Source organism: Syngnathus leptorhynchus, chromosome 6, assembly GCF_054491065.1.
Source record: "Syngnathus leptorhynchus isolate UIUO chromosome 6, UIUO_Slep, whole genome shotgun sequence".
Classification (NCBI taxonomy): domain Eukaryota; kingdom Metazoa; phylum Chordata; class Actinopteri; order Syngnathiformes; family Syngnathidae; genus Syngnathus; species Syngnathus leptorhynchus.
Window position 1 is genome coordinate 3,926,859 of NC_141200.1, and position 12,951 is coordinate 3,939,809.

At 43.1% G+C, this 12,951-nt stretch overlaps 3 protein-coding genes across 5 annotated transcripts in view; all 3 read left to right on the plus strand.

Moving 5' to 3' along the window:
- Positions 1-95: 95 nt before the first annotated feature.
- rlig1 (RNA 5'-phosphate and 3'-OH ligase 1) lies at positions 96-3,190 on the plus strand. 2 transcript variants are annotated; one of them, XR_015066538.1, is made up of 8 exons: positions 96-307; positions 436-553; positions 649-744; positions 983-1,099; positions 1,189-1,389; positions 1,500-1,669; positions 1,744-2,025; positions 2,187-3,190. XR_015066538.1 is itself a non-coding variant. In XM_085915376.1 (7 exons), exons 1-7 carry the CDS (start codon positions 218-220, stop codon positions 1,930-1,932), a joined length of 981 nt encoding a protein of 326 aa, XP_085771502.1. In that variant the 5' UTR covers positions 96-217; the 3' UTR covers positions 1,933-3,190. The 2 variants fall into 2 exon arrangements, 1 of the variants encoding a protein (XP_085771502.1); XM_085915376.1 differs by having other exon boundaries at positions 1,744-3,190.
- A 772-nt stretch (positions 3,191-3,962) lies between these two features.
- LOC147055386 (centrosomal protein of 290 kDa-like) lies at positions 3,963-12,391 on the plus strand. 2 transcript variants are annotated; one of them, XM_085915464.1, is made up of 33 exons: positions 3,963-4,050; positions 4,163-4,274; positions 4,591-4,668; positions 4,916-4,973; positions 5,045-5,091; positions 5,166-5,300; positions 5,544-5,597; positions 5,774-5,920; positions 5,994-6,176; positions 6,234-6,323; positions 6,556-6,678; positions 6,746-6,869; positions 6,966-7,138; positions 7,280-7,442; positions 7,520-7,620; positions 7,697-7,763; positions 7,903-8,093; positions 8,153-8,228; positions 8,319-8,431; positions 8,526-8,699; positions 8,789-8,935; positions 9,074-9,181; positions 9,282-9,481; positions 9,550-9,763; positions 9,880-10,017; positions 10,128-10,340; positions 10,416-10,558; positions 10,645-10,743; positions 11,417-11,585; positions 11,740-11,817; positions 11,901-11,962; positions 12,036-12,109; positions 12,185-12,391. In XM_085915464.1, exons 2-33 carry the CDS (start codon positions 4,170-4,172, stop codon positions 12,208-12,210), a joined length of 3,873 nt encoding a protein of 1,290 aa, XP_085771590.1. In that variant the 5' UTR covers positions 3,963-4,050; positions 4,163-4,169; the 3' UTR covers positions 12,211-12,391. The 2 variants fall into 2 exon arrangements, with proteins under 2 accessions (XP_085771590.1, XP_085771591.1); XM_085915465.1 differs by lacking the exon at positions 3,963-4,050 and having other exon boundaries at positions 4,175-4,270; positions 4,349-4,668.
- Positions 12,392-12,490: 99 nt separating this feature from the next.
- tmtc3 (transmembrane O-mannosyltransferase targeting cadherins 3) overlaps positions 12,491-12,951 on the plus strand; it is a 31,653-nt gene continuing 31,192 nt past the window's right edge. The window contains exons 1-2 of the mRNA XM_085915466.1: positions 12,491-12,582; positions 12,889-12,938. The gene's annotated coding sequence lies outside the window, so the exon portion shown is untranslated. The remainder of the gene's footprint in view (positions 12,583-12,888; positions 12,939-12,951) is intronic.

Sequence of the window (12,951 nt, forward strand, 5' to 3'; positions counted from 1 at the left end):
AAACATATTTGCGTAGGTCTTCGTTCGTCTGTGATGCAAGAAAAAAAATGACGTAAAACTACACCACTACAAATCGTCGAAGAAGATGAGGACGTCACGTGTCCGGAAATACGACTCGCGCTGGCTTTCAATCAAAATACAAAGACCCCTCCCGATATTCTGATGTATTACAATATAATTCCATATTTGCATTAATGTTCTGGGCACGGGTGGCACTATGCGACGTCTCGGCTCAGTCCAGCAGAAAGTATCTTGTGTTTTTATCACCGAAGTCAAAGATGAACCGTCCAGAAAACGTGACTGCCAAGTGAGTGTGCATGACGATGTGTTAGCCGATATTGACGTTCGATTTAGCGCTGCTAAATAATATCACACGGAGGTAAAGGATAAGAAAATGTCGGCTTGTTGAAGCAGTAATTGTCATCTATTTTTTAGCCATTCCAAATGGTCGCCACTACTATGTTAAACCCCGCTGTAGTGGAAGCAGACATAAACAGCGCATTGGCCACAGAGAAACTGGACGGCACCTGTTGCTATGTTACACACTACAAAGGTAACAAATTCTGATGAAAACCCAATTCACATTCTGTCCAGTTGTGGTGAAAGATCTCTTTTTTTTTTTTTTTTCCTCCCACTTCGCCTTTTAAGGGAAACTGCATCTCTGGGCTCGGCTGGATAGGAAAGCCAATAAACAAGCAGAGAAGAGATTTAAGAAATACCAATACTCTCACAGGAGCTCCAAAGGTAAACATACTGAATGTCATAAGCCAACGCTAATGCTGGAATCTCTTAGAAAAAATATGATATTGTGATTATCTACTGTTTGTCAGTCCTCGTTATAGACAGGTTGATGTTGATTCATGACCACTTTTATGCGGTCCAGTCACACATAATCTAATTTGGACAGAAATTGTATTGAGATTTTGCGGTAGCTCGTAGATTACGTGTCTGTTCAGAAATTTTATTGTGGGTTTTCTTCCAGGTTTTACGTGGAATGTAGAAGAGGACTTTAAAACGGTGCCGGACACGTGGATCCCGGCTCATCGGGTCAAACATCACAACGGTCATCCTGTCCCGGATGAACACGGACACATTCCAGGTCTGCTGATGTTATGGAACGGCTACATAAAAGGCATTAAAGAATTTTTCCGCTGAGATTACACAAAACATCAACACAACGTATTCCAGGTTGGGTTCCGGTGGAAGATGGCATCAAGCAGTACTGTTGGCACTCGTCTGTGGTGGATTATGGCGTGGGGACTGTGCTGCTGCTCCGTCCCGTTGGTACCAACGACTACGACACATTGGAAATAGCCGCTGTGCCGCTAACAGACCTCCAAGAACAAACTCTGGAGCTTATCGGGACCAACGTCAATGGAAACCCTTACGGTAGTCGTTGATTTATGACTCAAGTTGTTTAGTATGTATGGATGGATGGATTTATGACCACCTTTTTTTTTTCATGACAATCATTTTAATTCATGACCATGTTGTGACAGGCCTGGGAAGCAAGAAGCAACCCATCCACTTGCTGGTATCCCACGGGAGCGTCCGCGTCCAAAACCCGCCACCGGTGGACTTCCAACAGCTCTACTCGTGGTTCCGCAGCAGCGACGAGGGCCTCGTGGAGGGTATCGTGTGGCATTGCGACGATGGCTCGCTCTTTAAGGTGAGGCGGCGCGGCTACGACGCAAGCTGTCATTGCTCGTCATCATATTTTGAGGATATGATTTGTCTCGGCAGGTTCACCGCCATCACCTGGGCCTGGAGTGGCCAGCAGAGGACACTTACTTGGGCAACAAGTCGGTGGTGGTCCACGTAGGTGGGACAACGGTGGCAGCGGGCGACAGCAGCAAGACTCTGTTCGTGTCACTGTCCCACCTCAATGGACGCCGTTTCAGCCGCCTGCGTGACATCCACTTTGACTTGTGAATACAAAGTCCACAACATATTCAAAAGCTGACAAGCATTCACGCTCTTCATTTCGCTTTCAACAAGCCTAGCATTACAAACAAATCAAATACGGTATGTATTTTTGTCAAACTCGGCTGCCAGGAATAAATACGTATACGGTAGATTGAGCCCCAACAAATAAGACAGGTTGCTTGCTTCATTGTTAACACACCCAACTTTGTCGGATTGTTTTACCTCGGAATGCTAATTTAATAAAGATGCTATATCCACAGAATGTAGGAAAAGAGGAAGACTGGACTGAAGTTGCTGGAACGTAACCATGGACATACACAACATTGTGGAGTGACTACTTTCAGTCTGCTGCAGCAAAACCTACAAGTATTCTGATTTGTGCATGACTACAATGTTTTCAAGTAGGACTTCACGATATATTGAAAAAAAATATAGATATCGCAACATTGGCCCATGCAATATGCATATTGCACTATATTCATTTTTTTCCCCCCAATTCACGGTTTACCCTGTTTCGATTTACAAACAGTATTGCTCTTAGGGTAAATGTCAGCGTCTCAATGTGATTCTTTGACATGATGTACTCCCTCTTCACTGTACTCCACTCTGGATATCATCTCTCAACACTCGGCTTTTGCTGGAATAGATTTTCATTTGACCTTGCCCTCAAATGAAGACAAATTCCCTCAATCTGCCGATAAATTCTAACTGCATTTGCCAGATTCGAAGCTGTCGTAAATCACTGTCGTTTCTTTCTTGAGGTCAACTTGGAGCGGCTCCCTTGAGCCTGCCTAGGAAAATATGTTTGATGATTATTTGACAGGCATAGCTCACTAATTTGACACACAAGTGATGTTTAAAGTGTACCACATTGGTTTGACAAGTTGGAAAATTGTTGTAACTTATAAATATTGGACAGTGCCAAATGCTTGAAAACCTGTGACAAATTGACAACCCCAAAACGTTTATACGTACGATTTGTGTATATATATGTGTTCTAATATTTGAAAAGGATGAATGGTTATGAAAATTGATAGCAATATCTATTTTTAAAGTGAAGACAATTTGCAAATTTAGTATTGAAACGTAGTCGATTGTTTTCAAGGGCCACATTAAATGCGGTGGTGCGCCGTACAGTAGGCTACAATATCTACAATTAAAAAAAAACAGGTTGTGTATATATTTGCGGGTTTTAATATGCAATTCATTATACAATACAGTGTTGTTATTCTCGATCCCAAAAAATAATAATTGTGGACTGTGAGTTTGCCTTTCCATGCATTTTAAAGGGGGAATTTGATTTGATATACAATTAAATAAAGTTCCAAACTTGGCGGTAACAGGACAACTTAAAGTCATCGTACCAGTGTCTTATTTTTCATATTAACCACTTCAAGTTATTATAACGTGACACAATGACGTTCACTAAGTTGGGCATTTAGTATAATTTGAGCATTTAAACGTTAGCAGAAGATCAGCTGTTAAATATGACTGCAATTAGCGATGCGTCATTTTAAGGAGTTTACTAACTTGATTTCTCGAGTAACAACCTCGCAAGGAGCCAGACTATGTTCACGCATGGTGAATCACGATTAAGTGGGGTATACGATTAAAAAAAAAAAAGATTACAAAATAGCTATATGGTTCATTTAATGTCGTTCATGCACTGTGTAGCAATTTTGCTAGAAATTGTCACTGAAAAGGTAGTACAGCCTTTGAATAACACTATATTAGACACTTAACAAACATAAGAGTTGATAAAACTATTTAAAAAAAATGTTAAAATGTGTAATATTAAAGGTATTGATTTTGTGTAAGGGTTTTACTACTGTAGCTAGCTTAAGACAGCTAGGCTAAACAAAAGACTTGCGCGCCATATTACATAAAAACCTTTGACTTGATCAATTTAATTTACTGTATGACCAAGCTCATAACCAAAAATATGTAAATATCAAACCATATTTTGTTAGGTGCTTGTCATGAAGACAAACTTGTAAGGTGTGCCTGGTGTGGCATTACTGTATGCTTAAAGTTTTTTGTGTTTTTTTTTTTCCTCATTTCAAAGGAATGACATCAATTTTACCAGCTGCATGATGTCATAAAGACAAAGCCGCAATAACACAGGTCAAGCACCATGTTTTGTTGAAAATGTGCTTAGTGTGCTAAATTATTTGATGAAATAGAAAATAAAATATAAATATTTTCATTTATTCCCCTTTGATTGGACCATTTTAAGACTCAAGATGCCAGCTGCTACGGAGTGGGACGATGTGAAGAAGTTGGACCCGGCGACCCTCCATGAATGTTATAAGGATGAACTGGACAGTGTCATCAACCTTCTCACGTCGGTAACTAGACGCAGATTGACTTGGTCATCAAGTTGTGAATTTGTGACCCCGCACGTGTTTGCTATTACTTCAAGGTGTGTGCAGCTGTGAGCTAGACAACGTGAAGTACCACTGTACTTGCTGATTTTTCTCAGCGCAAGTTCCTTAAAGGTCGCCATAACCTGTACATCATCTTCCCCACTCGTCATATTTTGACATGGCTGCTGGCGTTTAAAATCATTCGCAAGTTTAAGTGAAACATTTGATCGGGTCACTGGAAGCATGAAATGTGACCGCCAAGTTTTCCTTTGGTCTGTTTATTGTGTTTGTGTTGCAGCCAAAAAAGTGGGAGGTGGAGCACCGAGCTCAGGAAGATGTTGTACACATACTGCGAGTGTTTCAATCCCTGCTCAAGGTCTTCTACTTTATGTGCTCTTATCTCTTGCGTGTCCACCTCATTCACACTTCATTAAAATAATGGATTTCATCCACTGATTTACGCCAGGTCTTGTTGTTTCACCTCAAATAGACACGAAAAAGGAACTTGTATAACCATAAGTGGAAATCCGCAATGTAGAGAGACCATATATTTAATATATCGATTTTTGCGGGGATAAAAAGTTGTAGAACTATAGCATGTATTTCAAATGCTGTCTCCTCAGATGAAACATCAGGAAGCGACTTTGGCCGAACAGTTAGTTGAAGAACAAGAGAAAAATGGTTTGTATCTTCCATGAATTTCTAAATCAAATTCCAAGCATTGGTTCTCATGACTTTTCTGCGCCGTATAGAAAACGCGCTTATCGCCAAAGTGTCCAGATTAGAGGAAGAACTAACGGTGAGTCTCTAGAGGACACTCATATCTCTGGGATTTTTATCATTCATATGTTGCCGCTCTATATTACACGTAAGTACGCCGGCAGTGGCCCAGAGAACCGCTTCTTGAGGAACGAGATGCGGCAGCTGAAGGCCCAGCTGGTGCGCAAGGAGGAGATGGTCAACCAGCTGAAGAAGGAAGTCAAAAAAGAGAAGGAGATGTCGGAGAAGGTATGACAGCATCATTTACACATTTCAAATTGTCGCGTTGTCATTCAGAGGATTTATTAGCAGGAAATGAAAAATGGTCAAAAGAACAAAAAAGCTCCCGTGTGTTTTCTGGTTCAAATTATTGGTCGTTCCAATTTAGTTTTTTTTCCCCCCCACAATAGCAAACAATATAAATCATGAGTTCATCTTAATCATAGAACCTTTATTAAAATCTCAATTCCTTTTTTGTATCTTCTCCTCTAGCTATTATTGCGTGCGGAAGGTGCAGAAGACGATCTGAAGACGTTGAGAAGAGAGGTACAACATACAACACGGCTGACCAATCCCCCAAGTTCATGATCCAACAAAAAGAAAATTGCAGGATTCAAACGTCTTAACTCTGCTCCAAACATATTTTATGAGCTTGAATTTAAAGTCTTATGGAATCGTCATATGCCATGATCTCATCGAGAGGTAAATCTCTCTTGGGTTAGAACACGCAGCTCCGGCAGGATGTGGACTTTTATCAAGGAGAGTTGGAGCTTAAGGAGTCAGACATGTCCAAAGAGGATAAAGCCGAGACTCAGAGAAAGCTCATCTCGGCCACCCGCCAGCTCTCCCAGTGCCTGGACGACCTTCAGGTACTCCGCTCACCCCTTTTTTTTTGTCCTTATATTGGTCATCAGACTTACGTTGATATATTTTTTTTTTTAGCAAGCAGAAGATGAGATCTCACGGCTGAAGGAGGACAACCTCCGCATGCAGGAATGTGTGTTGGAGTCGACCAAGGAGATGGAGAAGATGAGCGACGAGTACAACCAGATCAAGATGGCCGTCCACCAGTGCGACGCTGAGATGGACCAGCTGAGGAAAGCGAGAGATCGTGCCGAACAGCAGGTAAAGGAAATCCTCAAATCCACGTTTTTATGTTGCTGACACGTGTTCCCCGGGTAGGTCAGAGAGCTGACGCAGAAGATGACGGAAATGACGGAAGAGGACGACCCCATCATGGCAGAAGTGGATGCTAAAGTCGATGAATGGAAGGTTGGTGGTGAACAATTCAAGCCCTAAAAGAAACGAAGCTCGTAAAGACTCACACAGTAAGTAAGTCGGCCATTTGGGTTTGGAGCGGCCATTTTATCAACCATCTAAACATCTTGATGATGACCTCTAACAAGTTCATTCCAAAAGGTCAAAAGAAAAGAGTTTTAAGTAAGGAAATATGTTCACCTGCATGAATGTTGTGGAGCATGGATGAGTTGACTCTTCTTCACAGAAAGTGTTATCTGAAAAGGATGAGGAGATTTTGGTCTACCAGCAAATCATCCATGACCTTCAGCAGAAGTTGCGTTTAGCCCAGTTGGACATGGACAGAAACAACGATCTTGCCTTGGAGCAGGTACGCTAGCACTGCTCCTGAACATGCCGCGAATGAAGACAAACGTTGACGAACAAATGTTCTACAGGCTGTAGAGGAACGAGACAGACAGATCGAGATCCTGAGAGAGCAAGTGGAGCAGTATACAGAGGAAATGAAGACGCAGACACTACTCATGGAAAGTCTGAAGATGCCCAAAAAGGGAAGCGAAGGTGAGTAACTCAAACAACAAACAAAGATCTGATTCCAAAAAAAAAGAGAGAAAATGATTCTTGAAGTGAATTTTGTGCTAATAACACCATCCACAGGCGCTCAAGAATTGGTCCAGCAGAGAAAGATGGAGGAGCTCGCGTCCAAGTGGGACGCTGCCGAGATGAGAGCGGCAGAAGCGGAGGAGGCTTTGAAACGAGCCGAAGCTCACCTGGAGGAAAAAGACCGAGAGCTCATAGAGGTCTTTAAGCGGCTGAAAGATTATGAGCGTGTAAGCAGATGACAACACACATCGAAGTCATTCATGTGATGCCGTCCGTCTCTGTCACAGTGTGTCTGATCGTTTCCACGCTTCTTCTGACAAAAGTTGTCAGTGGTGTCTCATGAGAGAGGCTCCTTTTCTGTATCCCAGGGCATTTACGGCCTGGAAGAAGCCATCGGCGAGATCAAGGAGTGTAAAATCCAAATCCGAAGGAGAGAGTTGGAGTTGGAGGCCGTGACCAAAGAGAACAACCAAGCGTACATAACAATCGAGCGGCTCTCGGAAGAAAACGAAGACTTCCGAGAAAGACTGGGTGATGTTTGTTTCTAATCACATTACGACGTCAACAATCAGGCGACTCTTGTGACTCTTGTTTGTTTCTTTTCAAAGGCTACCAACCCAGCCAGGAAGTTGACCTTAGCGAGTTCAGGAGAGCCAAAGGCATTCAACGGAGGCAGTACAGAGCCGAAAATCAAGTCCTCACCAAGGAGGTATGCACGATCCAAACTTCATACCGTTCTCTTTTTTTTATTTATTTTTTTCGGGTTAACATAACTTCCCGTTCAGATCGAACGTCTTGAGGAAGAACGGCTGGAGATGAAGAAACAAGTCCGACAACTAGCCAAGCAGAAAGGTAACGACACGGTGCTTCCAATGAAAACAAATAAGCGATGGTCTCAGTTGAGAGATGTAATTGTTCAAACAAAAGTTGAGAGTCTTGAGAATTTTTGTTCTTTGTAAACGTATTTTGACCGCACTTGTCTCTTTTTCAGGGCTGCCGCTGTCCATGTCAGAGGAGGACATTGTTATACGGAGTCTAAAATGGCCACCGACTCCTTGTCAAAACAGCCGGCCACCAAATCCTTCTCGGATCACCTTGCCACCGATTCCTGCCGAAACCACCTCGCTACCAACTCCTGATCGAAACAGCAAGGCGCGCACGCACGAAGAGCTTCGAGCCAAGGTTGGCGCTTTGAAAGAAAAATCCTCTCCTATTAAAAATAATAATCGTTGCATTGTCAGGTTGAACTTGGTGAAGAAGTGTTGACGATATCGAAGAGGGAGGCGGAACTCAACAAGTCCCAGTTCCAGTTTAAACGTAAACCTTGTCCTCCATTTTGGTTCCATTGATCCCAATCTCTTACCTTTTCAGCATTTTCAAAGTCTTCTATGCGTGTCGTTTTTAAAGTGGAGCAGCTCTCCGGGGAGAAAGGAGACGTGGAAGCCGCCCTTAAAGATGTCCTCCGGGCCTTGAAGAGCAAAGACAACACAAACATCCCCAGTCTGAAAAGGCTGGCCAATGTAAGCAAGATTGGTAAAGTCTGACAAAGCTACATGGAAAATGATGACTGTCTCCAACTGCTCCTGATTTTCACCTCCGGCTGTTCCTTCTTAGCACAACCTGAAGGTCTATGCCACTGAAATGGTGGCCAGCCTCCAAGAGGAACAGGCAAAGATCCTCCAGGAGAAAATGAAGGCCGAGCAGGAGAGCAAGAGGACCAGGAGGAAGGTGGACAATCAGGAGCTGAGGCTTCGAGAGTTGACGGAAACCTGCAGATGTTTGGAGGAGGTTTCCTTTCCCATCCCGCTCACAAGCGATAACACTTTGCAATTACCTTTTGGCTTTGACGTGATATTACATTGGTATTTTCCACGCAGAAACTAAAGGAGAAGTCCAGCCACGAGACGGACGGCCAGGCTGCCCTGAAGCTGGCGCACAAGAGCGTGAAAGATCTCCAAAGTCGGCTCAACAATAAAGAAGATGTGATCAAAAAATACCAGAATCAGCTGACTCAAGTGGGAAAGGTACATCTGACACAAACGTGACTCGTCAGGCTGCGTTCAATTGTTTCATCGATTTTAATGATTTTTCTTTTTGCGATGAATTGTTAAGTATTTTCTAAACTTTTCTAATTCCTTTGAAATGGCGTTTGTTGATGTCAGGATCAAGAAGAGTTGATAAAGGCACACGCCGAGGAGATGAAGATGTTGTATCAGAAGTTGGACGCCACCAACAACATGGCCCTGGATCGTTTCAAACGGCAGGCAGCGGTACTTTTAGAAACAATGAATATTCCTCAAACTAACCAAATCCTCTTAAATATTCAAAAGCAGCCTTCAATGTTTTTGTTTGTTTGGTTCCTTTTCGCAGGAAGCGATGAAGAATCCCGGCATCAGCACCTCGACGGCCAAACATCTGGATCGGGTGGGCGAGTTGGAACAAATGGTGGCCGAGCAAGACGTGCTGCTCGCTTCTGTTAACAGGAAGCTGAAGATATCTACCGCTGAGTCGGAGCGATACAGGGTTGCCACGGAAACACAAGCCAAGAAGCACGCCGACGAGATCTCCAGGTGATTGTCTCTTTTCCTTGTCTTCTCGCAGCTGGCCTTCACGTGCAAACTTGTTAAATTTGGCTCAGGTTGAAGAGGTCGCACGCGGCAGAGTTGGAAGACGTGATTTTTGAGACCAAAGATCAGACGAGCCAAATAGCAACTTTGAAAAAGGAAATCGACTCCCTCCAGAACGAGCTGGAGACCCAAAAGGAGGCTAACGTTAAGTCACCGAGCAACATCTTGAAGAACACGGCTGAACGCCTCAAGCTGCAACTGGTCCACAAAGAGAAACAGATCAAGGTCACCTTGTGGTTTTAATTACGTTGGCTCGGAGATACATTTTCATTCGGGGCCAAATTCGAGTTATTTTGAAACATGGATTTGAAGCTCGGCTCTCGTAATGTTTTCTTCCTCAGGCTCTCAGCCGTGTTCTGATTGGAATGCGGGCCCAGATGACGACTGCCGCAGAACAACAAGTCTTGGCGAACACCGCGCAGACCCAGGAGAAACTCAACATTCAGAAGTTGCTTGACAAGCACACCAAAGACCTGAAGGTGAGCTCCTAAAATAGCTGACATTTCCAATTATGCCTGTCAAATCTTTTCATTCACCAAGGTAGTTGTGTTCTCCGATGATGAAACGATTGTGCAATCCTCTTACGCAGGATCGCGTGCAGGAGCTGAGCGAGCAACTGGAAGCGGCAAACGATTCGTGCAGGAAGAACGACAACAAACTGAGGGCTCAGGTGGACAATTTGAACAAGAGGCTTCAGAAGGGCCTCGTCGCTCAGAAAACGCTTCGCACTCAACTGGAGGAGAAAGAACAAGAGTTGCAGGAGCTGGAGAAGCAACTCAAGAGCCGTGTTGACCCCGCGCAGGTTGTGAAAGGAGACGCATTTATTATTTGCTTCCAACTGTGCTGGGCTCGTGACGATGGAAATTTCTTTTTACAGAGCAAAGAAAAAGTAGTGCAGTGGGAAGAGGCGAAGAAATGGCGGTCCAGGTTGGACAAGGTGAAGCAACTTCTGAAGGACAAGGAACACGAGAACTTATTCCTGTCAAGGCAGCTTATATCTATCAAAGAGCTCTATGCCAAGTCAGTGTGCCAACATTTTGACAGCTACACATCCCAATTTTATTATAGTTTTTTTAGAAACTGTCATGTTGACTGCGTTGATGCAGGCTGGAGCAAGAGAAAAACATAACGCAGAAGAAGACCAAGGCGAGCGGAGTGACAGCTGATCAAGCAGTAGAGAAGGAGACTCAGTTCATTTCCACCAAGTATGTGCTTGTTCCAGCTCTCTCTGAACAAGAGGCCAAGTAGAGTTGCCATAGAAACTCCACAGCCGGGGGGGGGGGGGGGGGGGGGGGGGAACATGGAAATAACACACAGAGAGGTCAGACCAGACTCGCCTTAGTTTTAGGAAACGAGTTCTCGCCCTTTGGGCAAAAACAAATCAGATATTGAGTACATTCTCGCCAGTAGTTGGCCACTATACAGCGGGAATTTTGACACATTGCCAGTCATCTGTGTCAGAAGAAAATGTTCCCATTTTTTTTTTTTCCCCCATATCAAAAGTACATCCCCTACTCTATAAAATTGGGCTGTGAAATAACTCGCTGTTTTTACTCTACTGCAGTGACTGTCAATGCGCAGCTTGTCCACCAGAGGGTGCTACTCTTGCCCATTTCAGTTCTTTGACTGTTTTCTGGCAGGATGCCTCTCGACTGAAATGCTGACTGTTGATTGGATTATTTATATTTGACGGAAGGCATATAAGAAATAGAAGGAGGTAATCTTGCAGGCAATAACAGCAGTCTGCGAATGTCCAGTTAACCGAGGAGAAGAACCAATCCTTGGAGGAGAAACTGATCTTTAGAAAAGCACATGTCCAACAAGTCGTGTCCAACTCCTCTTGTGATTTGTTTTTTTTGTTTTGTGTTCATTCCCAAGTCTTGGCGCATTAGGATCATTGCGTCTGCATCAGGCGGCAAAGAAAGACGCCTTGACGCCCTGGCAAAGTGATGCTGACTTCCAGAAAGAAAACCTCAAGCTGGCCTCTGAGAATCTGGAGCTGCGCCTCCAACTCGCGCAAGCCAACATCGACCTGCCGAGATTCAAGGTTCACATAACCACACAAAAACTAAACACGATACCATCAAATTTAATCCAGAGACGATTCGATACGCTCCAGTTACAAAGCAATACGATTCGTACGAATTGCGACGTGAATATTTGCGACTCACTCGAATGTTTTCTTTTTGTTTGTTTCTCAGCGTAAAGTTGGAGATCTTGTGGAAATGTGCAGTGTACTGAAGAATGACAATGCTGAACCTATTTGTCATACACGTGAAGTAGGTGGAAGTAACAATGTGTACACTGGTGAGATATTTGAATAGTGTGCTGAGTGGTGTGTGTTTTTTTTTTTTTTTTTCAGGCAGATACATTTATCTCTGGTGACAACGTGGGGACAGAAATAGATCTCAACAAGGAAGTCAAGTATGAAAATGAGTGATGGTGGTTTTCTAGGAATATAAATTTAGGCTTTACTTGGATACATTTGTGTTACTAGAGAGCTGAGGAAAGATAAGATGGAGTTGGAACAAAAGCCAGACATCAATCTAAATAAAGAGATCCCTGACAGAGGTGACACTCCCTGACGCGCAATACTCTTATTTAATTTTTGGAAAAATTCTAACTTACTTGTTTTGATTTACTTAGGAGCCAAGTCCCAAGCCGGCAGTTGAAACTGAGAAAAACAACTTTGAAAGTGACACAAGGCATTTCATTGATTCGTAATACGTTCTGTCCCATTCAAAGTATTTTGCATTCCCATGATAGCAGAGAGAAAATGTAATGCTTCTTTGTTTTAAGTATGAACAGCGGTCTTGAGTATTTTTATGCACCAATAAAATGATGTATTAGTCATTTTAGGTTATAATTAATGGTGACTTGTGACAAATCTTTGATTTTTATGACGTTTGTATCGTTATGTTCAAGGCGCAAAAGCTAATTAAATCGTCAGCACTAAAACTACCAGATGTTTGCCACCTTGGGAAGATTTCGGTTGGACTCTTTCTGTCCACTGTGTCGTATGGTTGTTATTCGGCTTTTCGGAGGTAAGATGGAATAATTATGCCCAGTCAGGATCTTAATATTCTTTACAAAAAGATAACTTAGTAGTACATAACGATTTGAGTTATTGAAGCGTTCCAACGATGAACATGTCAGCTAGCACGTCAAGCTAACAACTCTTGTTAACACGCTATGTATGTGGATTTGTCGAGTTCAAGTTATGTCACTTTATTTTTGCCTAAATGAGGCAATTCGTGTACCGTGGTATTTTCAATTCATGTTTTTGCCATTTTAAGGGCTTGTGTTATGACAGGAATGACAGTTTAATTTGCGTTAAAATGTCTATGCAGGTACTCGGCATTGTGAACCCAAGCTGCTCTGCTACCCATTGCTCACACCGGTAAGTAAACGCA

Excerpts from the sequence above, each read along its gene's own strand:
- rlig1 (XM_085915376.1), top strand. The coding sequence starts at position 218 with ATGCGACGTCTCGGCTCAGTCCAGCAGAAAGTATCTTGTGTTTTTATC. Across the intron at positions 308-435 it reads CCAGAAAACGTGACTGCCAA|CCATTCCAAATGGTCGCCAC; the intron begins GTGAGTGTGCAT and ends TCTATTTTTTAG. Across the intron at positions 1,670-1,743 it reads ACGATGGCTCGCTCTTTAAG|GTTCACCGCCATCACCTGGG; the intron begins GTGAGGCGGCGC and ends TTGTCTCGGCAG.
- LOC147055386 (XM_085915464.1), top strand. The coding sequence starts at position 4,170 with ATGCCAGCTGCTACGGAGTGGGACGATGTGAAGAAGTTGGACCCGGCG. Across the intron at positions 8,936-9,073 it reads AGCTGACTCAAGTGGGAAAG|GATCAAGAAGAGTTGATAAA; the intron begins GTACATCTGACA and ends TGTTGATGTCAG. Across the intron at positions 12,110-12,184 it reads TAAAGAGATCCCTGACAGAG|GAGCCAAGTCCCAAGCCGGC; the intron begins GTGACACTCCCT and ends TGATTTACTTAG.